Source organism: Drosophila subobscura, chromosome O (assembly GCF_008121235.1).
Source record: "Drosophila subobscura isolate 14011-0131.10 chromosome O, UCBerk_Dsub_1.0, whole genome shotgun sequence".
NCBI classification, from domain to species: Eukaryota; Metazoa; Arthropoda; class Insecta; order Diptera; family Drosophilidae; genus Drosophila; species Drosophila subobscura.
In genome coordinates this window covers 6579839-6602462 of record NC_048533.1, presented here as the reverse complement: position 1 = coordinate 6602462, position 22624 = coordinate 6579839, and the positions used below count along the sequence as shown (strand labels likewise).

The window sequence follows — 22624 nt, the reverse complement described above, 5'->3', positions numbered from 1 at the left end:
TGAAACGATGTGAAGAAGCCGTTGAGTTTGAATTTGAATTTAATTATCATCTTACACGTTGACAAGAAACACAACAAGCATAAACGATAGATGGCGTTCTGCAATTAATTTTTTGAAACATTGCAGCTTGTCACGTTTAAAAATCTCAGAATAAATCACATAATTTTGATTACACACTTTGACAAGCAAATCGAAAATAGTTAAAGTCTCGAGAGGCAGTTTTCAGCTCAGGTGCACTGTTTTAGTTGCACTACAAACATGGACTGTATAAACATTTTGGATGGACAATATCAGATTGTGCACGTAACACCGGACTTGTATGATGAAACTGAAGAGGTAGGCATCCCCATTCCATCCCCTACCTCACGCGTTGACATAAATTTTCTTTTGTGCAGCTGCTGGCGGATGTATCGGTGAATCATGAATTGACATGCCTGGCAGCCAAAGTGAAAGACTCGCCACTGGCCATGGCAGATCTCCGGGCACAAATTCGATATGTCCTGTCCGGCGGCATCTCATTTGCCGTACGGCACGTGTCCAGTGGCAGAATTGTGGCTGCAATTGCAAACATCATCTTTGTGAGTGTGTCTCCTTGAGGCTTGCTTGCATTTATTACAAATTCTTTCCCTGCAGCACGAAGCAAAGGATACCATTTATGAGTTGACAGAGTATAAATGCCCGAAAATGATCAAATACATGCAGTTGTGGGAGGCGCTCGAAGCCAGCTACAACATCTACAAAGAGTGGAATATGCCAGCGATTTTTGACGTTCAATACTTGGCCACGCATCTCGATTTCAGGTGTCGCGGCTTGGCATTCCAATTGTTCAAGCATTCCATGGACTTTGCGCGGCTTTTGTCGCAGGAAAAGCTGCCACTGGAGGAACACAATTCAAAGGACATCCCAAAGGGTGTGATGACAATGGCCACGTCACCGTACAGCAGGAAGTGCGGCTACAGATTGGGCTTGGAAATTGTCAAGACATGGCACATATCAGAGAGGGAAGTCGTAGAGCTTCAAGCGATAAAGTTTTAATGTCAACTCTATCTGCTATTTGAAACATTTGAAAAGTTTTAATCCATTTAGAGCTGTGCCCAACCCCTTTAATAAATTCTATTTCCATTGTTGATATCAATTTTTGCACTTTCGAATCTGAAAAACTTTTCAAATGAGATTAAAATCCACATCCCCATGCAGCGAGTGCTCGTTGAGGCATGCCACTCAAGAGGATTTCCCTCGTCCGCGAAGCCGCTCCCTAATGCTCAGTGTCAACACAGGACAGGGGATCGGGGCGAGTGCAGTGTGATAAGCATTTCGATCCTACTTTACTTTACCTCTCAGCCAGCATGCCTCAACAATGCATTTGGGTTTTTAATTAGAATCGAAATAACAACAAAAAACTGAGCAAGACTTTGCCAAAAAGGAGAAAGGCAAAGGCAACGGCCACCCCTTTTGCGGCAAGGGCAATTGCGTGTAATGATATCGCAGAGATCATATAGTATGGCAAAGTGGAGTATTGTATTGTAGGTACTACATGGGGTTGTCAGTCGTTGAGGCGGTTACGCTTGATTGTGTTATATGACGTGTGCATAATTCGACGAGAGCCGAGAATGCCAGTTAGTACTTGCTTTGCACTTGGTACGGAATTGTATTTATTTTCTGTATGGTTGGCGCCTAATTATATAGCCAGATATCCGCGTTCCTGTGTGGGAACTAATGCCTGCAGATAGCCAGAGCAGTTTGCTTATGGAAAATATGGCAAATGGCTAATGCTTGGAATGTTTTTAGTTACGAATCAATGGGTAGAACCTTGCATAATAATTTGTTCTACAATAAATCTATAAGAAATAATATGATTAAGGAGCATGGGTCTTGAAGGAGTAACCCCAAAGCTTTCAGCCCACTGATAAAATTGAAAACTAATTTGTTTATACAGCTGCACAAAACGAGCAACGCGGAGCAGCGATAACAACGCAGAAACAAAGGGAAAGGCACGGAGCAAGGGCCATCGGATGGGCCGAGTAGGATGTTAAGGCTAAGGGTAAGAGGACCAAGGCAAAAACAATTTGTTTATCATGGTATCCCTAGTGAGGTTGTCTGATGATGAGGCAACAACAGACACGGCACACACACACACACACACGCAGCAAAAAAGGACAACAAACAGAGAGAGGCATGAAGGAAGAGCCATGCCATGCCATTCAGGGGTGGCACTTTACCCCTTACCCCATATTTTGACACCCCTGTCCAAGGGTTTTGGACTCCGTAAATTATGCAGCAAATATTGCGGAGCCCAAAACGCATTCTAATGGAGTTGTTTCCCCCCGCAGGAAGTGGAAATCCTAGACAGTGCAAATATTTGCCAATGTCTCCAGCTAATGCTTAAAAATTATGCTGGTTGACAAATCCCATTGGGTTCTTCTTTTTGTTGGTTCTGTGTTTACTTTTTGTTTTTTGTTGGCTGTTTGACTAGTTTTGTATTTTGTTTGGTTGCAACAAATCATTAATTAGACTTTGGCGCCTCTGCGGAAAGTACTAATCCACATGGTGTGAAGGAACGAACACAAAAGCTGATGATTATTTCGACACATCATTGTGGAAGTTGTGCAGCTGCCACAGCACCCCCTGCCCGCCTCCCGCCCTTTGCTGTGCGACAATCCCCGCAGGCGGAACACTTGTCTACACCGGAATATCAACACCTCTTCCATTGTCAAGCACTTGGGCAATAATTCCGCTTAAACAGATAAACCGAGCGACTGAATCAAAAAACAATTTAATGTGAACACGGCCCGAAAAACACCACCCCACAGCGCCCTTCCTAATAAGCTTTTCCACCCCTTCAAATGCTGCCCGAAACTTTGGCTTTGCTCCGCTCCGATTGGTGGAGCATTCAGCTCCGCCCCTTTGGCTGTGCCTTTTGATGTCCACCGCCATTAATGCAGACTGTATCTGCAACCACCACCCTCGGCTGTGTGTGTGGAAGTCTCCTTATCAGACAAGTCCTGGCATTCATTCGCTTTCCGGCTGTCTCTGAGTTCGCAACGAGGACGCGCTTCGATGTCAGTGTCCGCCGTGCATTGAGCAACGTTCCATCTATATCAGGGGATATATGTACATATATCCGGGGTCTAGGGGGTGCTCAAAATAGTCATTCGGGTCGTGTGTGTGTGCTGAAATATTTAGTGCTTAAGTGGACGTGCAATAGATTTGAAAAAGTAATTGATTTTTTCAATTGGAAACCAATCTAGTCGAAAGGATAATTGGATATATTTTGGGTGTGTCTGTGAGGTAAGTTGCATACGAGAAAATTGCACAAGTAATGCTATATGGATATGGATTTATAGGTATTAAGAGTCTATAGGTAATATGGTAATATGTCAGTGTTAAATCTAGGTTTATCCTCCAGTAAGGAAGCTATTTTTGGTGTACACAAATGTCGCAAATGTAGGAAAGAGTTTATTCATTGAAAGAAAAAACAGTCCTTAAAATACTTTGAACAATATCTATGGGTATTTTTATGGCTATTATTGAAAGATTTAAAAAAGGTTTTCATACAAATGTAAGCATAAGTTTAAGCAGTTTTAGATACGAGTACAATTTTGGCTTTAATTGATCTTTGTAGAATGCAAGGAAGAAGCTACATCGATTGTTTGTAGAATTTAAGAATACTTCTTCTGAGGATTAACATCAAAAGAGACTTTTGCAGTAGCTCACTTCTGTCGTGTTTGATTAGCTAATTAGAAATATAAAAGAAAGAGAGTCTTGCTTTCTATGCCAATATTTAAGCTATATTTTCTTTGGGATTCAGCGAAGCTCTCTCTTAAATAGTTTCAATTTTGGCAAGAAAGAATTGATTAAACTTAAATGGCTTCGCACAGAAATAGATATTACACATCTAAAAGATGGATTCAAAGCTCCATTAAACCCATAAACCCGTATCTGTCCGTATTTATAACTCAAATATTTATTTGTACATGTAACCTGACAACCCATCATATCTATTAACAACACCAAAACACATATCTTATCTAATCGAAAAGAGTGTTTAACATGTTTATTATCGGCAGTCCAACAACTGAACAAGTACAACAAAAGGCTGATAAAAAAGAGGAACTAAACACCCACTTAATGCTCTTCCATTTTCAGGCAAAGATAAAAATAAAGAGAAAGGGAGATAGAGAGAGAATCAAAAGTCAAGAAGGACACTTGTCAGCCATTTGTACACCCACTCCAGAGGAGCGGCACGTGCTGGTCACGCGTCGGCAATCAGGCACGAAATCGGAGGCGGAAGTGTTAGCTTAACCGTTATGCACTTGTCGGCCAATTAGTGTGCAACATACATACACATAAGCAGATTCCGTAGCATACGCAGGCAACATGTTTTCCATGGACAACTTTGACCTGGAGGCCACCATGGCGCGGCACTTCTTTGAGGGATCGCAGGCCACCAATGCCTCCAACTCCAGTTCCGAGTACTTCTTTGGGGACGAGCACAGCTCGGAGAGCGATGACGAGGACGATGCCTACAGCAGTGGCTTCAACAGCGACCAGGAGAACACCGAGAAGACGTGAGCATTGGGGGTTTGGCTGTGGCATCGATGGGGCAGTTTTTTAATTAATTCCAGCTTCTCGTTTAGACGGCGCAGCCACAAGCCGCGTCGCTTGAAGTGCGCCTCCCAGATGGCCCAGCAGCGGCAGGCGGCCAATCTCCGGGAGCGACGCAGGATGCAGAGCATCAATGAGGCATTCGAGGGTCTGAGGACCCATATTCCAACGCTTCCATATGAGAAGCGACTGAGTAAGGTGAGCCAATCCATGGGATAATCATTTACCCCTCCCAATCGTTGTAAAGCTTTATGCAGCCCCGCATGCTAATTATTCTATCATTACCATCCATTAATAACCTTTCAAATTTATTCCCCCCTTCAGGTCGATACACTCAAGCTGGCCATCAGCTATATAACATTCCTCAGCGAAATGGTGAAGAAGGATAAAAATGGCAACGAACCGGGACTGAGCTTGCAGCGCAATTACCAGAAGGAACCGCCCAAGAAAATCATCCTCAAGGATCGCAGTAAGTTGTCAATCAATCAAAAGTGCATTGTGTGGGTTCAGTCCACATTTAATAACATAATTCGCACGACTGTGGGCGATTGTGTGGCATATTCAAAGGCCATCGCTGATGGGAAAGGTGGCTGGTTTTTTGGTTTTCACCAACAGATCGCACAGGGGATGCATCTGGGGTCTCGGGGTCTGTTCTGTTCTGTCTCTGCCTAAGTGTAACTAATTAGAATTTTCACACTTCCAGCACGGGGATGTGTTCGGTTTGAGTTCGGTTTGGTTCTCTTTGCGGGGCTTTGCGTGACTGCCAGTCAAGGAAATTGTTTTGCTCATTGCCGTCGCATCGATCACTCCGGGATGTTGGATGTCCGATGTGCCTGTGCCTGTGGCTGGGTTTTCCACAACTTTCGGTAGGGAACAATGGCTATGGATTAGGGGTTTCCGTGTGCCAGCTCATAAAAGTTGCTTTAGTCACGGTTTTTTTGGTTAATAATTTTTCTATTCAAAATGTATGACGCTGCACAGGCCTGGACCCTGCCACACAGCATCTGCATAGCTAATAGTCCAGGCACTTGGAACACCAAAAGGGTGTCGATGTGGGTTTACAAAAGGGTTTCGCGGTTACCCATTGAGTGCTATGCATAGCTAAAAAGTATTCCCAACATTTTTTTATCGTTTTTTTCCATCCAATGTATGTCAAAACAGAAATTTCGAATGGTTAAAGTTGCGCTACGAACTGGTTTTTGTTTGGAATGAATCTTGCAAAGTGGCTAAGGGGTTAATTATATTAGAATTTACAGCTCTGGGAATTTAGAAGATTTTTTTTAGGTACTCTACTCATTTTTCTGTGGATATTCTATATTAATTTGGTTTATTTATGGGTCTCTTTATGTGATGTAAATATATTTACTCAATTAGAAATCCCTAAGCGGTTTGGAGAAAGGAAAGTAAAGTATCCGAAAACTGTGGAATGGATGGAAGATGTTTAAAGAAAAAGTTGTTTGCCGTTTTCTTTCATTATGTGTGAGAATACAAACCGTTTGTAATTCTATGAATATTCTAGATTGTTTAACCTATAAAAAGATGCAATCAATTTCACACCCCTAGAGATAATGTCTTCTTGGTAGTTATATGAAAAAACCAAATGGTTGTGTTTATTTGTTGCCCTCCTTCTGAGGCAGTTTGTGAACGAACAAACTTATTTTTGATAAAGTTCCAAACAAAATGAACATGCAAGCAGACCACTGCTGATGTATAATTTGTTTTCCTTTCCCGATAAAAATCCCCCACATGGCCGTACACCTTGCCATCTCGCCCAACAATCAAGACAGACAGACAGACAGACAGAGAGGCAGGCAGGCAGATAGACCGAACCGACAGTTGGGGGGAAATACACAGAATAGTAACAATAAAGGCAGCAACAACAAAGCACAATCGACATAATCATAGCGTGAGAAATTCGTTACACTCCAGCAGATGTCTCCTGTCGCCATCCATCGTCGACAAGGTTCTCGGTGCTCGTTGCTCTGTGTGTTCTGTGTTCTGTGCTCGGTGCTCGGTGCTCGGTGCGCTCGCTTAAAGGCCAAATGGATGTCGACCCGGACACAGGACCCGACCCCCAAAGCTATGGGAGCTGATGGCAAAAGCGTTTTCATGCTTAACGGGCATTAAAAATGTTGCAGCAAAAACAAAAATACAAACCGTAGATAAAATCGCACAAAAAAGAAAGGAAACTTCCGGGGCGGGGGAGCGCAGCTACCCAATGAAACGCCCATTTAAACGGGTGCAAAGGGATGTTTGGCAGTGTGGGCGGGAGGGAGAGTGTGGCACGCGCCTGGCATATGTTCACACCAACTTGCGACAAGAACGCGCTGGAAGCTGTGGCCTGGGTGGCGGTGTGGGGTGGGGTCGAATATTTGAGCAACACCCGCATGAGGCACTTGAAATCCAGGAGTGCTACAAATTGCTCATCCCGGGTGGGATTTTTCTCTTTCTGGGATGCAAGCTGATTGGACGGAATCCGACATGGCCGGGGCAGGGTAGGGTGTTGGGTTCCGGTTTGGGTTCTGCGTTTGTGGGCTTTGCTTTTGTTTGTTCAAGGCAAATGGCGGTGTGGCACAGCGGGGCGGCAGCTGCAACAACAAGAAGGAAGGAAACGAATGCGGAAAAGGGTTCCGCTTTTCCCACTGCTTGTTTGCTCTGCATCGCTGATGGGCTTGTAATGTGGCCGCTAATGGCATTTGCTCAGTTTTTGGCAACAATTTTAATTGTTTGGGCGTAACTCTTGACTCTTGATTGTGGGTTTTTGTATGCCTAGTAGAGGAAACCATTTTTCAAGAAAGAGTACTTTAACTCACTCTCTTCAATTATTCTTCCTTCCAGCAGGCGGTGTGGCGCATTCCTTGTCCTGGTATCGCAAGGGCGACCGTTATCCGGGCAGCAAGCTCTATGCCCGCACCTGGACACCAGAGGATCCACGCGGCCCCATCGCACAGATCCAGCCGCTGTACAACAACTCCAACTCGAATCAAAATCAAAATAGTAATCAAAGCAGTGATGATTTCAATGGCAGTGCCGGCTCCGCCGATATGTCTGATCCTGGTGTCGGCGCCAGCATCTTCGGCAGCGGCAATGGCATGTGAGGAGGGGAAGGCGCAGCACTCAGTCCTCGTGCAGGGAGTGATCCTACCAGAGATCCTACATCCAACTAGTCAAGCTTTGCTAGTCATTGCATCTACAATATAACAATATTAATCAATTTAATAATTATATGAGAAAAAAACATGTTCTGTGGTATTTAATTGCTCTAAGTTCGCTAATATCTAAATGTTATATACTTAGTGGTTTAGTTTAAATCGAATAAACATTTCAAACAAAATCCACACTCATTCATTCCATTATCATCATCCACGGGTAATTGTTGTGGGTTCAAATGCCCGGGGCAAAAGGAGCAATTTGTAGCTAAATTATAGAGTTATCAGCACAAAAAACATATTGAACACCTGGCCCCTGGTTGTCCTCGTGGCCTCTGGGCTATCTCTCGTACCCCTCATGTTGTCGATATCATTAAAAAAGCGCGAGAGGGAGAGACAATCGTTGGGCAGACAGAAAAATATCAAATATACTCGTAGTACAAGTGCAGTTCATATTTTAGAGGGTGGGTGTTGTGTGCCATACCGGGGGGTGTGCTAGAAAATTATTTCCGGTCCTCCGACATGCATGCACACACGCCAAAGACAATTTTCCTCAAAAAAAACCGAATGAAAAATTATTATTTTTAAGCGTTTTCAGTGTGCCATTTAAAATATCATTATGACTGTCAATCGTTAGACCGTTGGACAGATGTTGAGTCCTCGTGTCGAGACAGGCGCGAGTTTGGTTGAACAATTTAGATGTTTATCAGCAATTAGGATTAGCTCGTGGCCGGGGGGTTGCTACGAGTGATGGCGTGATTGAGCGTTTTGATTGTGTCTGGCCCGTTTGATCTATCAATTTCATCATATGTAAATTTATGCCTTCTGTTTTGTGTTCTTGTGGTCGGCCAAAGATTTAATTAGCTGAGGGCGGACACAGCTGCAGTCATCGATAATCTTGCAATTCAAATCTGATAAATACACCGCACATAGGGTTGAAATAGGGGGAAATCAGTGTGTTTAAAAGCCCAGCCGCTTTGCAGCACGGATGTTGGAGCGCATGCTCAAACCTTGCAAACAATTCAATGAACAAACACGCCAATCTTTTAGAAAATTGATTTGCCTATCAGCTAAATTTATTTGTTAAGCGTTGAGAGTCTTAGCTATCTGGCAATATCAAACAGAATATCAAAATCGTCGAATATGACTTCCGAGCATGGACAGAGGACGATTAACCCATTGTCGACTAGTGGGGTATTTAAATGTACACAAGAGTATTAAGGAACTTTAATAAATTAAGCTACGTTCAGGTGGCAGATAACTTAGCAATTTAATTTTTCAAATAAATGGTAAGGATGTATCTACAAGAAAAGTTACAAAAAGTATTATTTTCTGCCAGCTAACTCCAGTAGACCACCTTTTTAAATAGAGGGGAGTTAAGTGGGTTAATTTCGTTTAGCCACTCATGGTATATCGGTATATAGTTTTTGGTATATTTCACCAAGTTTGTGGTATATTTCTAAAAGTTGACAGATTCGCGGTCCCACGTTTGTTTTGTTTTGGTTATTTACAAAATTTAAAGCATGCGATTCGCCCAAATAATTGTGGGTCCAGCGGGCAGTGGCAAGGTAAGCCCTAAGGAATATCCAGTGTGTACGAAATCTCATTGTTACACTTGTAGTCGACCTACTGCAGCTTTATGCAGCAGCATGCCATGGACGCCAAACGAAATATTCAAGTTGTCAATTTGGACCCGGCAGCCGAACACTTTACCTACAGTCCGCTCGCAGATATACGAGAGCTGATACACCTGGATGATGCCATGGAGGATGAAGAGCTGCAGTACGGACCCAATGGGGGATTGATTTTCTGCCTGGAGTTCCTCATCGAGAACCAGGACTGGCTGAAAGCGCAGCTGTGCGGCGGCGAGGACGAGCTGATGGTGGGTGAACCGGACGATGATTACATACTCTTTGATATGCCCGGACAAATTGAGCTATTCACTCATCTGAAAATGGGCAAACAACTGGTACAGCTGCTGGAGTCCTGGAACTTTCGGACTTGTGTGGTCTTCTGCCTGGACTCGCAGTTCATGGTGGATGGCGCCAAATTCATATCGGGCACCATGGCCGCCCTCAGTGTGATGGCCAACATGGAGCAGGCGCACGTGAATGTGCTGACCAAAGTGGATCTGCTGAGTTCTGAGGCGCGGAAGCAGTTGGAAATGTACCTGGAGCCAGATGCACACAATCTAATGGGAGAACTGACCATTGGGTCCTCGTTTGGGGAGAAATATCGCAAGCTGACAGAGGCAATTGGTTCGCTCATTGAGGACTTCAGGTGAGTGGATAATAATATTGTATATTCATGTGTATTGAATATGTCAAAGAAATAGTTACAAGCATAGATAATTTTACAAAGAATACGTTTAAACCTAATTAATAATTCTCAAGCCTTGGCCTTGCGCGTCGGATGGAATGGGTGTTCCATTTCAGACAAATCCGGGGGATTGTGCTCAAAGGCATTTATCTCCTGCATTCCACTGTTTGCAATCTCCCACAGCTGCGGGTATTCTTCCTTAAAATTGTTGTACCATTTGTTGACCAACGGGTATGGAGATAAATCAAAATCGATGGCCTCCAGGCAAATGGTGGCCGAGATTAAAGCAAAATCTGCTATGGTTACATCGTCGCCAGCGGCATACTTGGAGCCCAATCGTTCCAAATATGTTTCGAACACCTCCAGGGCATTTTGCACCTTCTTCAGCGACATGGGCGTACGTTCGTAGTCAAAGAAAATGGGTGCCATGCTGTGGGCCGAAATGGGGGCATAGTAGAAGCCCATGTTGAAGCACAAACGCTGGTTGACCAACGCCCTGTGGTTCACGTCCTGCGGATATAGCGTCGAACCTGATGCCGCATATTTGTCGCACAGATATTGCATAATGGCAATGCTCTCCGACAGATAAAATCCATCGTCGTCCAGTACGGGTATCTCCTTTTGGGGATTCATCTGAAAGACAGCGTACACTATGGTTTATTCCCATTCTCTTGAACCGTTTTGTTGTGTGTAGTCTACCTTTGCGTAGTCCTCGGTGCGATGCTCCAGTGCACAAAAGTCCACGTTAATTAGTTGATAATTCATGTCCAAGGCTTTCATAGTCATTCGCACGGCCAGCGAGGGCGGTCCATCGGAAACGGCATACAGTTTCATCGGATAAGTGCGTCTGTTTTGAAATAAATCAAGTATTAGTTTTCCTTTAGTTTTATTTTATTTTTTGCTGAACCGGTTTCCCTTTTGCGCACAAAAAGTGAAAGTAATTTGGCTCTAGTGCGGCATTTTTCTAATGAATTATCTATTTTTGGTGGCCTTTTTTGCTGCTAGGCTATTTTTGGGACTCTATTTCTTATGTGTTGGCAATTGGTGGCTTTTCTGCTTGCATTTTCATAATTTACCCCAATCGAAAGTCACACAAAAATTATACAAAGTGCGCTCGCGCAGCACTCAAACACGACTAATGGCGAGGCGGTGGCTATTGCTTGAAAGATTGAATTATAATATGCTGCAGGTGTTCGAGCTAGAGGTGGTCCATTCTCTGCCTTTGTGTGGGCTTAAAGCATAGCTGCGACACGTTGCCATCGCCAGTTCAATGTCAATTCAAACAAGTTTCAATGAAAGCCACAAACCATATTTATGCGAAGGCAAAATACTCTTTGTTGGTCCCTCCAATATCAATGTCAGTTTGAATGTCTTGTCGCAATATCTCAGGGGACAGGTAGATACTTACTCAACGGATGCATAGTTTTCTATTTCGTCGGCCGCTTCTTCCACAACCTCAATGATGGCATCTGTATTGTCATGCTCCATTTCTATGTACTGGCCATCTATTTCGGAGACTTGTTCATGCTGCTCCTCACCTTCGTCCACAACATCGACATCCTCACCTTCCTCCGGCGGCTCGGATTTGGTTGTGGATGTCACTGAGGCTCTGCTACTGCCGTTCTTACTGGGACTTGGCAACCTTGGCTTCTTTTGGACCATAATATCGTTACTGATGTTGGACACACTCAAGCGCTCGACGGCCAGATCGCCATACTCTTGCTGTATCTCGTCCAGCGACTTGCCAATAAAGTGTAGTGGCCGGAACTTGAGTTTCTTGTTGTTCTTCTTGTTGATCTCGTTGAACAGGCGTCGTTTGATGTCATCCTCGCTGAAGGGATGCGTGTGAACGTTGTAGACCCGTAGGACACGTATGGAGCCATCCTTTTGGGTGGCTGTGGATATGCGACTCTTGCAGTTGATACCCGGATCCCGACTCTTGATGCAGACCCAATAATTACGCGATATAACGCCACGATTCTTGGCATGATATATATAACCATCGACGCACAGCAGTTCGCTGCCTTTGGCAGACCGCAAGGTGCAGATTTTCGATAAATCCATGTCCGGATGGAGAAGCGTTTTCTGAGGCTCCATAACATCTCGACGTCTACGTATATTCGTGATTTCCGGCTGTGGTGGTATTTTGGGCAACGGTGTGGATGTGTTAGTCCTGCTTTCGGTGTGTGTTTGGCTTTGGCCATCCATGATATCCACTATTTCAATCTTGGCGCTTAAATTATCCGCACCATATTCGACGTATTCCATTTTGATGTCCCCGTCGATGCCGATTACCTTTTTCATTACAACTTCTCCCTGTGCCTCTGGATTGTTCTGCTGCAAGTGGCTCTCCAGTTGCTCGTAGCCGCCATCAGCACTCTGGTGGCCAACATCTTCCTCGCTTTCGTATTCTATTATATCCGATTCGGCCAAATGTTGCTGAGGCTCGGTCGGAGTCTCAAGATCTATCTTAGCTTGCTGGGCGAGTCGCTTCTCGATTTCCTTCAGATCTGGATTGTGGGTGTGCTGACCATTGATGCGCAGCACCATCGGACCAATTGGTGTCAACGTAACGCGCACGTGACAGGCCAGATGCTTGATGCGCCGCATGATGCATGTGAAGAACATGTGTCCGTTCGACTTACTCTGCGAGTCAAAGTGATACAGATATCGGTTGAGGCAAAGAACCTTGCGCCCCTTGGCCGACGGCAGAAACGTGAACTTGGTCAGATCGGTTTCTGTCAGTGGTTCGTATCCGGGTTCCTGCACATAGTTCGCTATGACATCGTGTGCGGCCGGCCATATGGACCTGTTGTAAAGTATTGGCATCCTGTGCAACTCCGCCCTTTCAGCTTCGGTCTGGTAGTCCTCCAGGTCGCCAGATATCTCTGCACTTTGGTCATCGTCCATGTACACATCATAGCTCTCCTCACAGTCTTCTATAATTAGCGACTCGATATCGTCACACTGCGATGGGTCGACCGTTTGCTCCGGGTCAAAGTATTCTATATTGGGGCACTCCTGCAGGACCTCATTGGTTTGGTCGTCCTCGACCAACAGGATCTTATGCTTGGCAAACATTTGCATCAGCTTGTCGGCCGAATAATGCGGATGTATGTGAGCGTCCGTCTCGATCATGTGCAGACGATGTCCCCCGTCCAGAGTGGCCTCCGTGCAGATCTTGGCCGAGCACTCAATGTCCCGCTGACGGACGCATGTCCATCGATAAATTTCACCCTTGTATGACTTCCCGCCCAAATAATACAAGTGTCCGTCGATGCACACCATAACACGGCCATCGCGACGTCGCATCATGTAGACACGGTCCTTTTCCTGCAAAATAGTTTCATTTTAGAGTTTACAATGAATAATGCCATCGCATCGAGTTGAGATTTACCTCAAAGTCCACGTGAAAGGTAGTTTCCAGTAAGGAGGTGTCAGTACTGGCTCCATTGTATATAAATTCGGGTGGAGTATTAAGTGTACCCGATGCACGCTCATACTGTCGTGCTCTTTTGGGCTGGGTGGAACTGTACGCGTCGTTCTTCTTCATAATGGCGATACGCTTGCGTTGCGCCACCTTGCTAACCTCATGGTTGCTGCATCGGGGATGGATGTGATTGACGGGCACGTCCACGACAACATGCCGCGTCTTGTCCAGGCCATTGGGCAGAATAGTGCATATGCGGGATTTACAGGGAGACATTTTATCTTTTCGTCTATTGCAGAGCCACCGGTAGGTGTTGTTCTTGCCAATGCGATCGAAATGGTATAGATAATCGTCCACACAGAGCATATCAACGCCTTTGGCGGAGCGGACCACGGAGACCTTGGACAGGTCCATGCCATGGTCGCCGCTTCCTTCTTCCATATTTTTGAATCGCAGGCAGTAGCAGATTGTTTGACCGGATTTTCAGCGTTATTTTGCCCGAAAAAAAGTGTTGTACCGTAATTTAGGCGATTTTTTACCAGACACACGGGATTTTTTGGTGGTATTTTATCAGCACAATTATGGCGCGAAATTTTTTAATTGTTGCACAATCATGTAGCTTGTCCACTAGCACATTAGTACGTCCTGTTATTATTATATCTTTACATTGCTTTTCAGTTTAATGGCGTAGCACATTTTCTTTTCTTGATGTGAAAAAATGCTTTTGTACGTGGTGCCAGGGCTGAACTAAACGCGGTGCTGCCACCCGTCATGCGTTCGGATTAATTAATTTTATTGTTTTTATCTCTTTTACAGTTTGGTTCGCTTCTTCCCCCTGGACACACAGGATGAGGAGAGTATTAGCGATCTTTTGCTGCAAATTGATAATATTTTGCAATTTGGAGAAGATGCCGATGTCCAAGTGAGGGACTTTGAGGAACCTGATGCGACCGAAAGGGACCCAGATATGTGAAGGGTTCAGTTCATAAGAATAAAATGTTTTTAATTATTTGCTGTAAATACAAATTAGAGAACAAACAAGTTCTATAATTAAAATTTATAACATTTCTTGTTGCTTCCCATCCCTGGCTGGTGATGCCACTACCGACAGTCGTTTGGCAGTACAGGGTGACCATTTGCGGTTTATTTTATACTTTTCGGGTTAAATCTACAAAATACAAAAATTAGATGAATGAATATTTACGGCATATCATAAAAAAATGTTGAATAAATATCATTCATCTAATAAATTAATTTCCTAAGATTTTTAACTGGCTGGCAATACTAATCTGAATGTCGAGGACAATTATATTTTATGGTATATTTCGGTATATTTTTGAGTACAGGAGTACAGCGTCCAAACCAAAACAAAACAAAACATTCAAATTTAATGTGAAACCATAATGCAGAACGATGGCGAAAATTCCATTGCTCTTGCCACCAGCCGGGAGGATATAACGAAGCGACTTGAGGCGCTGAATCGTTGGCAGGACGAGCAGAAACGCCTGCTGGAGGAGCGTCAAAACAACCAGCGGGTAATGCTTGGCATGGAACAGCGAAACATGTACCAACTGTTGGGACTTGTTCACAAGGAGGTGGAAAGCGCGGAGAGTAGTATTTTAGAAGAATCCGATGTAGAGGATGACCAGGAGCTTCGCACGGATGTATCCATCCAAATGCCGCGACACACGGAATATCAGGAGGAGGAAGGTGGTGGCGGCGATAGCCAGCAACCTGCGAAGCCCAAGCGTCCTTTTCTGCGTCGTGGCGAGGGCTTGAAGCAACGCTTTAAGATCAATCCAGATCAACTGCGTTTGGAGAATTTGCCGCGCTATAAATACGCAAATGCGCATCCACAGCTCCGTACTCAAGCACAGAAAAAGGGCATTCTAAAGACGCACAAGGAGACGAAAAGAGTTACCACTGCACAAGCGCCTGCTCCTGCTGCTCCTCCTGCTCCTCCTGCTGCTCATTCCCTGCCGCAAGATCTTGACCTCAATGAACAGCGTTTCCAGAAGCTACTGATTAGCTCTAAAACTGCCTGCAATTCCACACCAGACCTTAAGTCTTCCTATGCATCTTCAAGCACAACCAGCGTGTCACCCAAAGTGCGTTTCGCTGAGCAGAGAAGCAGAGAGCATGCTGCCGACGATGAGCAGTCCTCTGAGGCGAGTCCCCTGACGGGCGTGTGCTGGGCCAAGGTATTGAATGCGCAAAGTATCAAGCCAGTGCCCCTTATCCAACGACGCACGGCCCAGATTCGACTGGAAGATGACAGCAATGTGAGCATATTCGAGTTGTTGGAGCAAAAGGCACAGGAGGGGAACTTTGACATGAACTCCAGTTGCATACGGGCGTTCATGGCTCGCAAAGAGCACCGCCGTCAAACGGCAGACGATACGGATCAGATTGTGGTCACCCAGCAGGTTAGGCAAATGCATTTACAGCCAGAGGTGGTCCAGATCACGGAGATAGACGACAATGACGACGATGACGAGGACGCGGAGGAGGAACAGTCGAGCGATCTGACAATGACTCCCATACAGGTGGGGAAAAATCAAGTGCGAGTACGCTTCTCCGACTCCCATGACACACATGACACAACCCTTGGCGATGGCTCCAACGTGCAACTTTTCGAGCAGTTCAAGTCCGCGCTCTTCCAGGCCTTGGAGCAGAAGAAAAAGTCGTCGAGTCCAACTAAATCCGCAGACGAGCCCCTCACCAAAGAACTTCAAGAAAAGGCAAATCTTGTGCGCACACGCCTCGAGGAACTGGAAGCGGAGATTGCCACCTTCAAAAAACAAAACATGGAACTGATTCGCCTCAAGCAGAAGCATGAGCTGGAAAAGGCCCAGTGCGCCCAAGACCACCTGGAGGCCATGGATCGTGTCCACGATGAGAAAATCCAGGCGGAGATGTATCTGCACGATGAGCGCATGAAGATCGAAGAGGAACGCCGCAAGTTTGATCAGCAGATGCGATTACAAAAGAGCAATGCCAACAGCAAAGAGAAGAAGGAAATCGCTGCCCTCAAGCAGGAGGTGGAGTCGCTGCAGTTGCAGCTCAAGCAGAAGGAACAGACCCATGTGTCGGCCCAGGCACGCCTCAGGGCCCAGCTGCGGGCTGGCGAGAAGGAGCAACGTTTATATCGCGATGAGATTGAGCTGCTGGGCAAGGAGAACAAGCGCCTGGAGCAGGAGCTGATCAAGGTTTCGCGCGAAAACAACTCCAAAATGCTGCAGGAGATCAATCGCAATATTGCTCGACTGGCGCCGAAGGTGGTATGTAGTTAAATGAAACTATTAAAACTGATAATCATTAAATATTTTTCTTTCAGCCGCTGCCCACGGATTCATCTCATACAATCGATGAGAACGGGCGGCGCACCAAGTCCCTGGATGGACCTCCCAGTAAAGTTCCAGCCAAGCAGCGGGAGTCCATGAACCGCCGTCAGAGCAGTGGCAGTGTGCCGACACGAGGCCAGAGCAGTGGCTATGGACAGTCACGAAATCGCACAGATAAGAAGAAGCCAGAGGTGTTGGACGAAAGCTATCCCAGCAGCAGCGCCAGTGATGAAGAAGATGATCCAGAGTCGCCCACAGAAACTCCAGCTGTAGCGGCAGCCAAATCCACAGTTGAACCTGCAGCGGCTTCAGACTTTAAGCGTGAGATTGTGAATGCAGATGGAAGCAAAGACATTTGGTATCCAAATGGCAACCTCAAGAAGATCAGCGCCGATGCCATGACCGTGCGCATGTTGTACTTCAACAAGGACATCAAGGAGTCTGACATTAGGGAGGGCACCACAAAGTATTATTATGCGGAGACCAACACCTGGCACACAACATATTTGGATGGCCTGGAAATACTGGAGTTCCCCAATGGCCAAACGGAGCACCGCCACAAGGATGGCACCATTGAGATACGCTTCCCCAATAATACAATCAAAATGGTGGATCCAAGTGATGCGGAGGTGCTGGAGGAGTGGCGCTATGAGGATGGCACGCGTCTCGTGCAGCTCCGAAACGGTGATAAGATTCTAAATCTGCCCAATGGCCAGAAGGAGATACACACAAAGCTGAACAAGCGGCGCGAGTATCCCGATGGTACCGTCAAGATGGTCTATCCGGATGGCAGCCAGGAGACCCGCTATTCCAATGGACGCGTGCGTCTCAAAGACAAGGATGGCAAACTCATCATGGACACCGACTATGCAAAGTATTAGAACATAAGATTCCTGTTTATTTTATAAATGTTTTAATTGTAATTTTGCTATGATTCTTGATTGTCGAGCTCTTTGGCAATCTCCAGCAGCTCGGAGAAGTCGCTGGGCGGTTTGTTGAGTATCTTAGCAGAGAATTCCACAATCTGCTCGTAGGCGAACTCTTCCTTGGCGCGAAGTCCCCAAAGCATGTAGGTCTTGGTCTCTTCGAAGGCACCTTCCGGCTGTGAGCGCTCGCGCTTCACATACTGCTGCTTCACGAATGTGTCCTCGATCAGTTTTCGCAAATGGCTGCCAAAGTAGGCGTGCTCCTCGTCCACACGTATGCCCAGCAGCTCCAGCATGGCATACAGCTTTGTATCTTCGATGCGCATCTGGCGCAGGAATATGTACATCAATATGATGTACAGCAGCGTGAGCTGGGGACGTTGCTCGGGCGTCATCTCGTGAATCGAAGCCATGGGCGCCTCGGCCATGCAAATGTACATCTTGGTGGCGTCTTTCAATTGATGAAGGCGTATTCCATAGCGCTTCGCCAACAGTTTGGCCACGAGCGGCAGCCGGCTTTGAAGATCGCTCTTGGTGCCGACTAGCGGTACTAAGTCCTTCTCTTTCATGGGAATCTTCGCCGCTGAATGGTCCAGAATGTATTTCAAAATAGAACGCACTTTGTCATCGACTGCCGTGACTTGTACATGCTGCGACGACTGAGACAATAGGCTATTATTGCCACCACGTGAGGTGCTAGCCTGGCTGGCACGAGAGGTGCTGGCCTGGCTGGCGCGAAAGGTGCTAGCCATCTTTATATGCAAAGAAATAATAAAAACAAAATAGAAATGTGAATTTGCGCCTCCAGCAGTGTGATCGCTTATTTATCGATAAGAAAATATACTGAAATATACCTTCTCATTTTCTAAATATACCGTAAATATACCGTGAATATTAACTTATTTTCCACGATATTTAAGTTATATTAGATATTACTAGCTTACAAAGACTTTCACCACTGAAACAATAATTTAATCCGATTGAAGAATCAATTTTGCTTTTTATAAACACTCCTTTTTATTGTTTTGTATACCTTATGACCATAAATTTTGAAATTAATATTTGTCTTCAGTATGTACATAAGTGTATATATGTATGTATGTAAATTAGTAAAAGAGACATGAACATTTTAAAAATAGCGCGCACAACAAAAGAGATAAAGACTTTCTATTGTTTGCTGAAAGGAAAAGGGATCATAAGTTAATATTATAATAAGCTCGGAGTGGTTTGGGGGGCAGCTCTCCTATCCTTACAACATAATTGGGGCTAGACTCCGGTTTATACATTGTAATTACTCCGGATCCTGATACTCCGGAACACCGAATAATGATAATTGTATATAGTGAACTATATGGTTAGTGTCAGAAGGCCAAAATCGAATCACAAGCCGCGGAAAAACGGCACTAGGTGGCGTGTATCGATAGGTTAAACCTATATACGATAGCCACACTTGGCGCGTACAAACAATTTGAATTAGTGGGACACTTGCCATTGTTGGACACTAAATGCATTTTTTTGTTTCCTTTCTCCATCCGACTACCCTTGACAGCTGCTTTTATTGCCATTCAAGTGCAAATGCGCACTCAATAGGCTCGTTGGGGCGTTCGAAAGTGGGTTAAGCAGGCCTGAAGTGCCACATCCTTTAGTGGGTTACTATTGATTGATTTCGTTATGCTGGACAGTCAGGACAGCCTTTCCTCTGTCGCTCAATTCATTTCACTTTCAGTTAGCCCAACAGCCTTTCCTTTGACAGAAAGACATTCTCTGCTTTCCAATTTTTCGAACCAATGAGATGAGCATAAAAATAGCACTTTGCAGAAGGATTGTGGCGTCTCTGGAGGTGATGTGTTTTTAATTAATATGGTAAAATGGACAAGACGCGACGTGGATGTGGATGCGGATTGCAGGAAGCAAACAACTTTCAAAACTAAACTCGAATGACATGCACGGTCAACATCTGCCGCAGAGAGTCGTCGAGTCAACAAACAAACAAAACAACGAAATGGTAGAGCAGTTTGTGCAGACACGCGCCCAGGAGTGCACTTCCAGACGCCAAATGCAAAAGCAAATCCAGACAGACTGAGGCCAAACCGCAGCGCACATACGCTATTGCCTTGAAATGTGTGTTTTAGGTGGCTGAGGTGAAAACTAGTTACCTGCGGACTGCGTAAGCCGGCATAAAGTGAAGTGCTCTAGCCATAAATAATAAATCTACAGGCGGAAGACAGACAAAAGTTGACTGGCCAGGCGGCAAGCTTTAATTGATTTGCCATTGTTCCGCCTTAAACAAAAGCAAAAAGCGAGCCCCAGTCCAATCTCCAAGAGTTCACAAATTTATGCGGCTCGAGTCTTTTGTTTAGTTCGATGCTGAAATGGATATCCGTTTAGGTGTGCAATTTAATGCTCCACCAGGGGCTGTAATAACTTAAGAATTTGCATAAAAACTGCCCAAAACTCTGTGGTGGCATCTCCGCCTCTGGCCAAGGCAAATGTGTTTTCGTGTCTCAAAGAAATTGCGAGTGAGTCAACAAATGGTCACTGTCAACGCTTTGACTTTGACTTTCTACCAACAGATAAACATTTTTACTTTCAAAATGCGCATTGTAACGTAAACTTCAGACCCCGTCTCATTTTTTTATGGCTGGCTAATTGTGCTCTGCAGTCGGAGTCGGATGCAGAGTTGAAGAAATGTTTCTTATAGCCACTCGTACAATGTATTTTTGTTGCTTTTGCTGAAAAGAAAGTCAAGGTCTTTGGGTAAGTGGCTGTAGCAGCTTTAGAGACATTTTGTGGCCATTAAAAATTAGCAAATGACTGGAGCAAGTCATTTAGAATTTTCATGATAAACAAAACCCATGACAGCAGCCAATACTCGTAGAGTAACGACTGCGACCAGTTTTGTGCTGCCGCTGCTGTGCTCACACAATGGTGGTAAAAACTATTAATAAATTAATAACAGAATAACCACACAAAAAAGAAAGCTATGGTAGGAATGTGTGCAGGGGAGTGTTGGATACCCTATGAAATGCTAACAAAGAATCCATTCTATTCGCTATATTTGTAGCTTATATCACCTCTTGCGCTTACACTCGCATGTTACTACCGTATAGAGTGTACCGATAATCCCCATTAGAGAAAAAGAATTCAAGCAACAATAGCTCGGGCTGTCGTTGACTCAGTCGCTGGTTGCGTGCCGTTTCTTCAAAAGTGGACTACCTTCAGCGGAGTGGTTTGGCATTCTTGTCGAACCGGGTGCCAGTGCCTGTGCCTGGCTCGTGGCTAAGCCAAATCCCCAGAGCCCGGCACATCGATTAGATTATGATTTGCAGCAACTCTCTAAGCAACCAGTTCTCCTATAAATGTCAATGGGTTTCACAATTAACAACTTTAGATATGCGATACATATGTACATATGTACATATGTATTTATTTATGTATGTATTCATATATGCATGTGGCGGCTAAAGTTCAGTTCTAAAAACAATAGATTTGTCTTGTTCTTTGCCATTGGCCTCCTAATTAAGACCATGGCCTAAAATATGTGGCTCGTTTGTATTGTCTCTCGACCTTTTACACTTAATAAATTTCGTTGCAAACCAGATGGCGGCTCCAAGCTGATAATCAAATTAAAGGCTTATCAAAACGGTGTGCCAAATGGCTGCAACAATCGTCATAATTAAAGACGGACAAATGAGGAATGACTTGACTTTAGTTGGGGGCCAAGATTACTCGTGCATGACAAATCGCACAAACGCACTATAGGCTCTGACCGAAGCTAAATGAAGAAATCCAAGCCATGAATGGGGGGAATCTTCTCAAATCAGAGCAGTTCTTCATGCATCAAATTAACATCCAAACGCATCTACAGTTAAGGTAAAACATTCCCTTGAGCAGCAGGATTCATCAACCAAAATTAAATCAATTAATTTATGTCAATGACTAATACTTTCTACTGCCTTTTATTTGTTTTTGAATCAAATATTTTTGCAGCAGCAGATTTGTTGAAGGTCATCTTGAAAACCGTTTTTATTTATTTCTTTTGAATCTTTCTGGGTCTTCAACTTGATCATTTTACTGTCTTTAAGTTTTTTTTCTTGTGTTGTGTGTTTTTATTGATCTTGAGATTCACGATACGATATCTCGTTTTGGGGTTATTCTAAATGGTTTTATGAATTTGTATAACCCCGTGCTTCGGTGACTGTGAAGTGGACAACAAAAACCCACATCGTCTAACTGTTTGTGTGTATAACCATTTAATAATTATTAATAATATCATAAATAGCCATGCCATGCCATGCCAGTTTGTAAACAATTAGGCACTAAATTCAATGTCTTTTGCATACACAAATAAATCGAAATTGCCCCGAAATTAATGCCTTTGAAAAATGCCCAAAGACTGAGTCATGTTCCGCGTAATTCTCTACGCTAAGTAAATGCTAAATAGCCAATTGGTTCATATAAAATCAATTAGGTTTCTCTGGAACACAAATATTTTGCGGTGACGTTTTCGGTTTACCTTGTGAAGGTCGATTAGCAACTTTGCGAGAGTACTCGTACTTGTACTCGTACTCGTCACATGGGGCGAAAACTGATTCACAATTTCGTGAAATTTGTATGCAGCCGGCAACGTTGTCACTGCAGCCTTGACTCGAGTCTCCCTCCCCGAAAAATGCCACTTTGCATGGTGAAAAAAACGACTAATAAACAATAAATTGTTGCATAAATCTGTGGCCCGTTTCCTGTGTGAAAAACTTTCACAAGACACATTTTTTGCCAAAAGGCCAATAATTTATAATAATTGTTATTATGATGCCTGATGTCGTGTTACACATGCATCAATTTGATGAATTT

General features: G+C 44.5%; 6 protein-coding genes across 8 annotated transcripts; 4 read left to right on the top strand and 2 right to left on the bottom strand.

Moving 5' to 3' along the window:
* The first annotated feature begins 199 nt into the window (after positions 1 to 199).
* On the top strand, positions 200 to 1135 carry LOC117897161. Of its 2 annotated transcripts, none has more exons than XM_034805832.1 (3): positions 200 to 336; positions 396 to 578; positions 646 to 1135. In XM_034805832.1, exons 1-3 carry the CDS (start codon positions 259 to 261, stop codon positions 1033 to 1035), a joined length of 651 nt encoding a protein of 216 aa, XP_034661723.1. In that variant the 5' UTR covers positions 200 to 258; the 3' UTR covers positions 1036 to 1135. The 2 variants fall into 2 exon arrangements, with proteins under 2 accessions (XP_034661723.1, XP_034661722.1); XM_034805831.1 differs by having other exon boundaries at positions 202 to 336; positions 634 to 1135.
* Positions 1136 to 3007: 1872 nt separating this feature from the next.
* On the top strand, positions 3008 to 7918 carry LOC117896447 (pancreas transcription factor 1 subunit alpha). Its single transcript, XM_034804776.1, has 5 exons — positions 3008 to 3288; positions 4153 to 4568; positions 4638 to 4803; positions 4930 to 5074; positions 7444 to 7918. The coding sequence occupies exons 2-5, from the start codon at positions 4378 to 4380 to the stop codon at positions 7701 to 7703; spliced, it is 762 nt and encodes a 253-aa protein (XP_034660667.1). The 5' UTR covers positions 3008 to 3288; positions 4153 to 4377; the 3' UTR covers positions 7704 to 7918.
* A 1271-nt stretch (positions 7919 to 9189) lies between these two features.
* Positions 9190 to 14532, top strand: LOC117896544 (GPN-loop GTPase 3). Its single transcript, XM_034804929.1, has 3 exons — positions 9190 to 9322; positions 9376 to 10034; positions 14320 to 14532. The coding sequence occupies exons 1-3, from the start codon at positions 9278 to 9280 to the stop codon at positions 14474 to 14476; spliced, it is 861 nt and encodes a 286-aa protein (XP_034660820.1). The 5' UTR covers positions 9190 to 9277; the 3' UTR covers positions 14477 to 14532.
* On the bottom strand, positions 10036 to 14234 carry LOC117896543 (glutathione S-transferase 1-1). 2 transcript variants are annotated; one of them, XM_034804926.1, is made up of 4 exons: positions 13471 to 14234; positions 11482 to 13406; positions 10773 to 10920; positions 10036 to 10706 (listed from the first exon to the last, which is right to left on the bottom strand). In XM_034804926.1, the coding sequence occupies exons 1-4, from the start codon at positions 13942 to 13944 to the stop codon at positions 10143 to 10145; spliced, it is 3111 nt and encodes a 1036-aa protein (XP_034660817.1). In that variant the 5' UTR covers positions 13945 to 14234; the 3' UTR covers positions 10036 to 10142. The 2 variants fall into 2 exon arrangements, with proteins under 2 accessions (XP_034660817.1, XP_034660818.1); XM_034804927.1 differs by lacking the exons at positions 11482 to 13406; positions 13471 to 14234 and adding an exon at positions 11150 to 11219 and having other exon boundaries at positions 10053 to 10706.
* A 311-nt stretch (positions 14533 to 14843) lies between the features above and the next one.
* Positions 14844 to 17770, top strand: LOC117897373 (trichohyalin). The gene is made up of 2 exons (XM_034806171.1): positions 14844 to 16784; positions 16841 to 17770. The coding sequence occupies exons 1-2, from the start codon at positions 14907 to 14909 to the stop codon at positions 17726 to 17728; spliced, it is 2766 nt and encodes a 921-aa protein (XP_034662062.1). The 5' UTR covers positions 14844 to 14906; the 3' UTR covers positions 17729 to 17770.
* Positions 17714 to 18590, bottom strand: LOC117897374 (melanoma-associated antigen D4). Its single transcript, XM_034806173.1, has one exon. The coding sequence runs from the start codon at positions 18523 to 18525 to the stop codon at positions 17776 to 17778; it is 750 nt and encodes a 249-aa protein (XP_034662064.1). The 5' UTR covers positions 18526 to 18590; the 3' UTR covers positions 17714 to 17775.
* Between the last annotated feature and the right edge of the window lie 4034 nt (positions 18591 to 22624).